This window comes from Mya arenaria, chromosome 13 (genome assembly GCF_026914265.1).
Source record: "Mya arenaria isolate MELC-2E11 chromosome 13, ASM2691426v1".
Lineage (NCBI taxonomy): Eukaryota > Metazoa > Mollusca > Bivalvia > Myida > Myidae > Mya > Mya arenaria.
Window position 1 is genome coordinate 44,547,056 of NC_069134.1, and position 11,750 is coordinate 44,558,805.

The 11,750-nt window shown below is 35.2% G+C and overlaps 1 protein-coding gene across 1 annotated transcript; it reads right to left on the reverse strand.

Annotated features, from left to right (window-relative positions):
- Positions 1 to 1,175: 1,175 nt before the first annotated feature.
- LOC128215294 (uncharacterized) lies at positions 1,176 to 2,522 on the reverse strand. Its single transcript, XM_052921997.1, has one exon. The coding sequence runs from the start codon at positions 2,520 to 2,522 to the stop codon at positions 1,176 to 1,178; it is 1,347 nt and encodes a 448-aa protein (XP_052777957.1).
- Positions 2,523 to 11,750: the final 9,228 nt, after the last annotated feature.

The following is an 11,750-nucleotide window of genomic DNA, read 5'->3' on the forward strand; positions in this document are numbered from 1 at the left end:
AAATAGCATATATGAAGCACTTTGAAATTCAGTATTTTTCGTAAATTTTGTTCCTTATTCGGATTTTGGAGCGTTTTTAAAGCCCTTTAAGCACTAAAACTCTCTTGAATAGACAATGTATTTCTTTAAACTTTTTATATAGACAACTTTTGCATAGTTATTTTGTCGAAAAGTGATAAAACGAGTAAGTTAATTTTTTTTAAGTTTTCCAGATTTCTGTTCCTTATTCGGAGTTTGGTACGTTTTTAAAGCACTTTAAGTACTAAAACTCTCTTGAATAGACAATGCATTTCTGTAAACTTTTAATGTAGTCCACTTCTGCATAGTTATTTGATCAAAATATGTCTTAATTAAAAAGTTGAAAATTCACCGTTTCTGTTCCTTATTCGAGTTTGAATAAGGAATAGGGAACCAGTTCCTTATTCCTTATTCGACTTAGTGTGCGTTATAAAGAAATTGAAACTCTCCATCCCTTTAAATAAGTAAATGCATTTATTCAAGTTGTTTAAAAAGATTAATTTTTGATATTTCTTCAACAAAAATAGCAAATTAAGCACTTTGAAATTGAGGTTTTTTCGTCAATTCTGTTACTTACTCGGTTTTTGGAACGTTTTTAAAGCACTTGAAGCACTGAAACCTTCATGAATAGACAATGCATTTCTGTAAACTTTTTATGTAGACCACTTCTGCATAGTGTAAAAAATGTATTACTTAAAAAGTTTTTATTCCTTATTCGAGTTTGAATAAGGAATAGGGAACTAGTTCCTTATTCCTTATTCGATTTTTTCTATTATCGTGCATTATTTTATTCACAAAGTTGTTTAATTGCGATGAAAATATTACAAAGAAGTGATTTTATGCATATCTACAATTATTTATTTTGAATAAGGAATAAGGAACCAGTTCCCTATTCCTTATTTGAAAAAGGAATAAGGAATAAGGAACTAACTTATCGTCCATATTATATTAGCATGTGGCTTCTCATATCTTATGTGCATGTATATGTTGACATGTTTCTTAATGATGGCATTGTGTTACTTGAACATACGTCAAGTTTCTGACCTTTACTGTATCTTCAAATGATAATCTATAACACAATATTATTGCATACTTTACTCATGAAACATTCTTTTTCAAATTGACAGCATATGGCAATTTGCAACTCCACAATGATCTCATCCTATCTTTTGCTCAGAAAACATTTTTTTCCAAATGATGACACCATCTGGCCAGTTTGTATCCAGCTTCTGACTACCAACCAACTCTCTGTAGGGCTCGAAACCTTTGTTTTTGAAAAAGTCTAAGTAGAAATGACATAGACTATAGTCTGACGTGTTCCAGTGCAATAAGACATGCGTTATATGAATGTTGTTGAACAGTTTGTCAGAATGTTCGAGAGCTCTTTTGTTGAATCCTGGAATATCTAATTTCAACACCGCAGTTTTAAATGGACAAATATCTGCCAAGTCATCAAGAGTGATAGATTTTGTAAAAAGTTTTGATTCCGTTGTTTCAAAGGTGTGTTGGCTGCGTTGAGTTATATTGAGTGTGTTGATATTGCTTTCCTTTGGTTGAACAATAACCTCTTCCTGGTTGTCAGAAACTACATTCTTGATGAGTTGTATATTGTTCTCAAAGTGGTTCAGAATAACTGATCTATGGAACACTTGTATGTGTGACAAAAAGGGTTCCACGGCTAAAACGGAACGGTTTAAACTGGCAGCTGTGAGGCTGAATGTTCCTATCCCCGCACCAACGTCAATAAGCCCACTTCCAGGCACATCAACGAGTGCAAGCTGCATGTCTCTTACTGCCTCAAACTCCCAGGTTCCACGAAATTTCAGATAACTCGAAACTTCTGGGTCTTTGGAAATAGGATGGATGCAAATGCGGATAGACGATGATATTGTTTGCATCCGAACACATTCAAAAATCCTCTGTGGTAATGGCTCTCTTTGCCAGTTATATAAAGAGATTGTATCTGGATTTAGATTTACATTTGTTTCGATTTCTTTCCCGATATGTATATTCTTTAAATCAGCAACTCTGGAGGTCAAAGTGACTCTCTCTGGACTTGAACTACTAAATGAGTTGGCCGAATGTCTGCTTTCATCTTCTTCACCACTTAGGTCAGTAAAGTCATTTCGCTTTTCCATGTGTGACTCAACACGATCACTCAACTTGTCATCGATACTCTGCAAAATGAGTTTACTGAATATTCTTTTTGGAACAGCAATTTCTATACCAGGGTCAGATGAATATGTCAACGAGGAGTGAGAAGGCGGCCAACTGGAGGTAGATGGCGGTCGTGTCGATGATTTATCACTTGTTGTTAGAGATGCCCTGTGAATAATTAGTTTATTGTACGCCTGAGTAAGTTTGTTACCTCGTATAGCTTTGTCCAGGAAAGAAACCTTAGTATTCATTGGAGCATCCAAAACGGTTTTGTTCTCGGCATTGAGTTTGCTGGATCTCCTTAGGCCATCTTGGATCTGTAAATGGTTCGTTTCACTTTCATTCATGTCGACATTTAGCTCGTCATTTGAAAGATTCGAGATCATAAGTATCATAAAAATGATCAGGCAGGCAATACATGTCACAATTGTTTTATTCAGTCGAAAACCAAACACTTCGATTGCCATTTTAATATGATTGTAAACGGAGTTTAACTGTCAGTATCCAATTAAACTTAAACGCCATGCATTTGACACAGTATAATGAATTAAAAGAATGTTTAACACCACAGTGGCTTATCGTCCTAACAACACAGGTAAGTGAAGAACGCTAACTAAAAGTATGATACTATTATATATATGCGTATATTATTTTTATCTCAGTCAGCAAAACATATCATATCTGGCATGAACCGGTATGCGGATCTTAGGCTTATCTTCCGGAACGAAATATCAATAGAGCAATAAACATCCAGACAGCTGCTTCACAATAACTGAATTATTCCTTGAACAAACATATGTTCAAGCCGAGTTCTAGTGAAAGCTTATAGGATTCGATTGTTTGTTCATTTTGTTGACATGAAAAGTCATCTTAACGTATATGTATGAACAAAAAGTATTTCAACATTAGCATTTTTTTTATTTATATTAAAACAGGAGTATTTTTTTTTAATTTTATTTTTTAAAATCGCGATTTGATTGAACCAATTTAAATGAAATATGTTAAAAACGTTATCAATTACGTGTGTGACTAGTGTGATTTATTACGTATTGGGTAATATGCTTCATCATTTTATTTTATGAACTTCAATATAAACTTTCTCCATTCAACATAAAATTTCCCACAAAGATATTGTAATTTCTTAAACATCAAGGGCCATAACTCCAAAGTGAATTGCACGATCAGACAGACAATCGATATTAGGCAAAAAATGAGTTAGAGATTGGAAGAGGAAGAAGAGAGTTGGAGTGAATGAGAGAAAGATGTGTGAAGGCCCCTTGTGTTATTGTTTGAGGTGTCCCTCGAACTGTCCATTACATATTATAAGACAGACTCGAATGGTGAAATATTGGTTTAAAGTCAATACTAACAGCTGTATAATTAAGGAACTTTATGACGAATTAGTTGCTGACAACAATATTAGACATTTAGATAACTGGTCGCCAAAGACCTACTCTACAGACACGGTTTCGGGAATGTATGGGAAAATCCATCCACTTTAAATCCTGACTGTTTTGCTCAATTGCTTAAGCAGCGGGAGAAACCGAGAAGAGAGACATGATTGAATATGTGTAATTTGTGATAGCAAGGCATTGAAGATGAGTTTCACTTCATGTTCAAGTATGATATATATAAAAACATAAGAAAAAGACACATTAGTCGTTAATACTGGCAGAATCCAAGTATGTTTAAGCTTATAGAGCTGTTACAAAGTAAAAATAGGAATGTATTAAACAACCTTTCTTGTTATATAAATTGTGCGATTAAAATTAGAAATAATTTAAACAATACTAAAGTTAAATACGGTTTCTGTTTATGTTTATTTATACATATGCTATAAAAAATATAGTAACATAATAATAAAAGGTTTTCTGAACGTTTTATTACTGCCCTCTACATTGTCTTCTTTGTATTATTATATGTTTTGTTTTATTTTTTGAATGTATTATTTGTATGTGTATGTGTTTGTTTTTGTGTGTATGTACACTTCTGTGATTGTTTGTTGTTAAACAATGTACTGTATTGTAGGGCTGCAACCGGTATCCGAAAATACCCAAGAGTCCGGGACAGAGTTCCCGTAGACGATACAGGGTCGAATATGTGTGTCGTGTGTATGCCATTAATAGACAAAACAACAGTACTGTCCAGAATCTACTATTTTTCGGCTTCCACATGGCAAGGATGGAGAGGGCTCGATCTTTTTGGCATATTGTCGAGTTCACAGACGTCATCTACTCCGTGAAACTGCTAGAAAAAAGTTATAAAGAAGGTATGTTAATGCTTTTAAGTAAACCTTGGAGTAGGATTATTGGTCCCGGATTAAACAGAAAATATTGCATAGGAGAATCATTTAGAGAAAAAAATCAGAACATGAAGATTGATTTGATTTTAAGAAAAACAAAACAAATGGCTGCCTATTAAATTTAAAAGTACTCATGCAGCTGAATGCAACCCTTCAAATGCTTAAAATATAATTGTCAACGGAAAATAATAACAGGAATGTACGTCAGACATTTCTTAATCTGAAATTGAGTTCGCAATTTCATATCAGCATATCACATTTTATCCCGTAACTTCACTTCCATCATCGTTGCGTAGGAAATTGGCACAAAGCAAAACGGGGTTTGCAAAGCAATTTATTATATCAAAGCCCTGAAATCACTCGGGAATAAACGGTGTTGTAAGGCCGGTATTCCATGAACACGCTTTTCGCATCCGTGTTTCGCATATCTGTTACAAGGGCAGTAATGTCAGGTGCGTCCATGCTTCCCGGTTCATTGTTTTGAGTGGAAAACGTCCTTGATTCGGTGAGTATTACCACTGTTCTCTATATGTTTCAACGATAATTTTTAGAAACGACCTTGTGCATCGAATGAAGAGCAATTGCTCGTTTACGAAGACGCTTGTTTTAGATCAAAATAATGTCTGTATTAAAATATCTCGTGAAAACAATGCACGTTCTTACTAGGCTTCCCGACTCACTCAATGCATTTTGTTGCTTCAAAACAACTATATAATACCGTTCTCTTGCGTACAAACCCCACCCGATGCTTTTTTTTGGTCAATAACAGTATTGCTATTGTTTTCCGAATGCAGACAGCCAATTTTGGAGTTAAATTGGCTCATTTACGAAAATGCTTGCTGGTTCATTCTCTACATTTTTAGAACCTAGGTTCATCCCAAAACTTGAAGATCTATGGCACATTAGAATAACGAATAAAAGGCGATTTTTTTAAAATTCATGTATATATGTTCTAAAGCACGTCTAAGGGTAATTTTGTACAGGTAGTGTGTGTATACCTCGTGATAAATTAGGTCATATATGCTACGTCGGAAGGCGACTTTTTGGTCCTCGTTACCGGCTTACGCGCGTGCCCTCGGGTCGGATTATTCTATCCGTACCGGAAACACATGATATATACTTATTTTCTTCTGGCATTTAGACGATTCGTGAGCGGAAGATCCTTGCCAAGAATGATGATATCAGACAATGCCACAACCTATCAAACTGCCGCCAATCAGATACGGCGACTTTGCTCATCTCAGTGTCTACAAACAGCAATTGCACAGCATGGGACACAGTGGCAGTTCATTCCAAAACGAGCACATTGGTATGGAGAATGGTGGGGGAGACGCATTGGTGTTGGCAAGACATCGATAAGAACAATCCTTGGCAGAGCATCTATTGATCTTCAAATGCTTCAGACTGTCGTAACAGAAGTGGAGGCAATTATGAACGACCGGCCGCTTACGTACGTGTCTTAATTTAGAGATGACCCGGAACCGCTCACTCCTTTCAATTTATTGCACGGACGAAGATTGACCAGTTTACCGTTTGCCAACACAGAGGTTAACAACACAGTGGTTAATTGTGACCGGGATGACGTCACAAGTCGATCGAAACGACACGCTCATCTACTTGACCACTACTGATGCCGATGGAAACACGATCGAATACTTAACATCGTTAAGGGAATACCAGACGAAGAGTGGTACCCACCACCAGACGATCCGCAGAAGGGACATTGTGATTGTCCAAGACGATTTCAAACCGAGGTTGCAGTGTGACCTTGCAGTTGTAGACGAACTTGGTATTGACGGATTGACGAGGCCCGCACAAATACGCACATCGAAGGGGGCAACCACTCGGCCTATAGTGAAAATATACCCGCTGGAAGTAGTGGACGTTAAATAGACTTTATGGGAATATACCTTAAAACCATTTGTGGCCGGGAGAATGTTGGGAATTTTTGGCGCGATATAACGTAACGCGATGCATTTATTGTATGTAGTAGTAGTAGAAGTTTTATTCGTTCATTATGTCAATAACAGTACATTTTACACCAATATAAGATATATCGCATATTGTATTTGCATGATATTTAGAGTTCTAATAAGTTATATCACAGAAAGTTTAACATGAAATACATAATACTAGATCTACTAAAACAAGAATTACTTCTGGTGTTAATGATAAAGCTATCTAATTTATTACCAAATAAAGTTTTACCAAATAAAGTTTAACATAATAAATGACATTGCACAGGATAACCCGTAAAGATTTGCACAAGTACAAAAGCTTATTTCCTACGGGGTTCATGTCTAATGTATTAAAGTTGGCATTAAATGATTTAGTGAACAGTATTATATAATATTATATCATATACTCAGATGAATTAAATTAATATATGACATTCATCACAAATAAACTACTATTAGTATCACATAATTGTATAATATACCACACAATTCTACAAATAGTTTATAGGAATATTGAAAAATTACCAAAGCAACTATGTAAATATTGTGCGTATTCTTAAAAAGCGCACTTATATTTATCTAATACATAAAAATTATGAATACAAAAAGACAGACTTTTCAGACTTCTCCATCTCCTTTAAGAGGTGAGTTTTGACTAATTTCTTAAAAACATACTTTGATTCTGTGTCTTTGATGTTATTTGGAATCATGTTCAAATCCCGTATACCATTATAATAAAAGGAAGCTGCTGTAAAACCACCTCTATGTGGGACATAACATTTTAAGTTGGATCTACTGCCATATGAGTGACCTTCGTTACATTTGGCAAAATTATCCTTCATATAACTTGGACATTTGTCATAAAATAGTTTGTGTACATGATTTAGCCTAAGTTGTCTACATCTTTGTTCGACATTTAAAAAACCAAGATCAGCAAAACTTGCCATTGAAAGCGTGGTTCTACAATGAAAATTATTAATAAAACGAACAATTTTATTTTGTGCCACCTGGAGTCTATTTTTAGACTTCCTGGTAAGGCCACAGTACCAAAGTGATGAAACATAGTCAAGATGACATTGAACTAATGCATTGCAAAGAGTTTTCCTAAGAGATTTGTTTAAAAATTCACGTTGTCTATATAAAAAATGGATCCCCTATTTTGCCAAGTTTACGTTTGGAGCCAAAAAGAATGCATTCGGTCTTTCCTAGATGAAGGGATAATTTGTTATCAGTTATAACCACATGCTGCAGTTTTGCAATTCTTAACCAAGAACTTGTCTAATAATATCAGGGTCTTTATGAGAAACTAAGATAGCGCTGTCATCAGCATAAAGTATAAGTTTGCATTTAGAACTGATGCTAGTATTCATATCATTAATGTAGCTTAAAAACAGCAGAGGACCTAATATACTTCCTTGAGGTACACAACAAACAACTTGATCAAAATCTGATCTGGTATTGTTAACATGAACAGACTGTTTTCTGTCGGTTAGGTATGAGCGAAACCACTCCACCGACTCCACACCCAAGACCTGTAGCTTTCGGCATAAAATATCATGTTCTACTGTGTCGAAAGCTTTTTTGCAGATCCAACATGATCATGCCAGTAAATAAATCTTTGGAAGATTGTCTACGTATATAATCTGTAAGGTGTATTAGGCAGGAGTCGGTAGAGTAGTTACCACGGAACCCGCTTTCATATTCATACAACAAACCATTTTCACTAAGAAGGATTCCAGCTGAGTGTAGCTCGCTCAAGAATTTTGGACACAATTGATAAAATGCTAACAGGTCTATAATTTGAAACTTCTGCCTACTATTTTTCTTAAAAAGCGGTTTGACCTTGGCACTCTTTAAGTCATTTGGCACGCTTTCATTAACAATAAAACTATTTATTAAAAATGTGATATGTATCTTAATAAAAGGAGCTGTATCCTTTAGAAATCTAGCAGAAATATCATCAAGCCCAGTGCTTTTTGAACAATTTAGTTTAGATAATTCATTCAGGACAAATTGCTCTGAAACAGTATGTAGTTTAAAGGATTTTGACTCAGGGTTTCCCTGCTTGTAGAAGTTTTGAAAAACACTAGTTAAACACTGAACAAATTTGATGCAACAGGCAGTTTCTCCACTAGAACTGATGCGACCTTAGAAAAAAAAATGATTAAAATGAGTTGCTATTGTTTTAGCGTCAAAACACAGTTTGTCACCTATGTTAAGAACTACATTAGGTGACGATTTACTACTATAACTGTATCCTAGATCCTTTAATTGAGACCACAGACTTTTTGGATTGTGTTTATTTTCCTCTTTAGTTTGTTGCATATATACTCAGATTTGGCTTTCTTAACAGCCTTTTGAACTTTATTTCTAAATGAGCAAAAGAGCTTGTAAAATTCTGTATTGCCTGTTTTCCTAAACTTATGCTTATAAAAATCCCTTTTCTTTATAAGGTCCAATATATCAGAATCAATCCAAGGCTCACTTCTTTGTTTTAAACGTACTTCTTTAATAGGAGCAATGTTATTGAAAACTGATAAAAATGTATCTTTAAAAAAAATCCAAGACGATTGTACAGATTCCATCTTAAACATTTCAGACCAATCACAAAGTTTCAATTTACCGATGTTATCATCAACATTGTAGTTTTTGGTACACCTTACATTAATAGTATTGTGTTTGTTAGGCTTAACCATGGTAGTTTTTCTTGTGCAAAAAATTGGTAAATGATCACTTAAGTTTAGTGGTAATGTACCAGACTGAGAGATCTTGTCACTGTGACTACATAAAATATGATCAATCAAAGTTGAGGATAAATCTGTGACTCTAGTAGGAACTGTTATTAACTGTTTGAAATCAAAAATATTTAATAATTGTTCATATTTCTTGTAGAGAGCAGATTTTTTATCTTTCATACATATATTAAAATCACTTAAAATATACCATTCGCTATCAGCACGTATACATGATAAAATATTTTCAAAATGTTCAGTAAAATCTAACTGGTTTGGAGGTTTATAACAAGATGATACTAAAATAGGTTTAGTTTTATATAAAAACAGTTCAGCCCATACAGCTTCTACATTATCAACTTGTAAGTCAGTTCTCAATGTGAAAGCAACATCTTCCCTAATATATAAACACACTCCTCCTCCATTCCTGTTACGGTCCCTGCGTGAAATGTTGTATCCCTGAATGGCTACCTCGTTGTCTGTAACGGATTCATCAAGCCATGTTTCTGTGATTGCAATAACACCTACTCTGCATGTAGTGGCGAAATGTCTCAGTTCTGATAATTTTGGTAGTAAAGACCTTGTATTAAAATGTACAAAATGTAGACCTTTCTGTTTAAAAGCATCAAATTTGGAATAATCAATAAAATCTTCAGATGAAGTATGACTAGAATCATGTTGTTCAGTATTATTGTAGTCTGGTTGATTAGAAGTAAAACTATCAAGGTCACTGGAGGTAATATCATCAAAGAATGAATCATTAAATTTATATGGATTAGAACACTCGTGGCATATTCAAGGATCTCCACTGGTGGATAGTTCAACAAACTCGGAAGGTGAGATTCTGTGACACTGTATGTGCCACCGCTGATAGCAAGCAACACATTTTACAGCACGATGGTTGCAGGCAATTGGACGATAACATTCTGTGCAGGGGTTACGGACCGGACCTGGGTTGGCATGTATATCTCCTGATAATAGTAGTAGCAAACGGAGAATGATCCGGGGTTTGAGAACCTTTTTACGGGTAGTATATTGCAGGTGATACTGCACTTGATACAGTAAGTTCAGTGAAACTGTCCGAGGATATCTCGACGTTGTAGGAGTTTGATGGGCTTTCTCTGTATTCATTAGAGACGCTGGAAAATATTCTAGCATCAAAGATGTGGTTAAAATGGATCTCATTCAATTTTATATTTCTAAATTGAATCACTACTAGTAGTGTTAAAATTGTCCAAAGGACCACTGACATCTTTATTCCGGATAGTTGACAGATCACACTGGATCCAAGGTTTTGCAGGATATCTTTTGATCTGGTCAGGAGGCTCTTGGCTTCTACAAGCGCAGCAAGTTGTTTTTTGGAACGTTTCACTATTCACAGAAATAGGTTATTAAGGAGGCGACGTTGATTCTTGTTTCTAGCACACCGGATAGGCATTTCCGGTGAATTCAGCCGTGCTGTAAAACTCCATCTGGCATCCCCCCATGCCAGATGAGTCACGCGCTGTGACGTAATACTTTTCATTTCTTTTATTTTACATTTAATGTAACCATAATTATGAGATATTAATAGATGAGTTCCATAACTATTAACTTTACAAAAACACACCTTCAAAACAAAACAAAATAACCCTTAAAAGACGTGATACTAAAGGAACTTCTTGACGTATGCAGTGAATAAATATTAATGCGCGTCATGACGTCAGCTAACATCATCGCACGTGCTTTTTGGTGAAATTTACAAAACTGCGCTTTTCTATGCATTTTTCACAAAAAAAGTGTTATTCAAGGTATGCTAGAAAAAATATCCATCATGTGTGTCCGTGCTGGATCGAAAAATCCGACCCTCGGGCACGCTGCGTAGCCGGTAACTCGGCAAGCCTCGTTACCTGGCAACGCAGGTGCCCTCGGGTCGGATTTTTCGATCCGGAACGAAAACACATGACAGATATTATAAGTATTGTTTATCTTCTTATATGTCTTTCTTTTCCAGCCATTTTCCATATCTATTATATGGGTTTAAAATGCTTTAAATTGGATAAAATAAAGTTTTTTACCTTTCAAAGTCTTCAAAAAGAAACTTCAGATCAGTATCCACCTTGTTTCAAACCTATGTGTCGACATAACTTTTTTGACATATCGCCGGATGTTCAAATCAGCTGATTCAGTCCACACGGAAACGGTTTATTTCACTTTTAATCCGTTGATTTTCACACAAATTTCACCAAAATACTCGTTTTCTTCATTAGATGTTTTCTAATTCAACTTTTTTGTTTACCGGTCACAGAATATGTTTATATCTTGATTTTTGTATTATTTTCAAAAAGTAATTAAACAACTCTCCGTTAAGTGACGTCATATAGGCTCTACATTATACTGTATTACTTCAATACAGGAAACGAACCTATACGACGTGTTTTACAATAATCATCTCAAACAAAGTTCTTTCCAGTAAAGATCTATAAATTAAAAAGTCAGTTAAGGTTTATACGTCAGTAGCGCAAACAACCGTGAAAGCGGTGCTCTTGTGACCTTTTAACAAGGCCGTTTTGCTCAAACTGAGCACTATTCGGTACAGTCTTC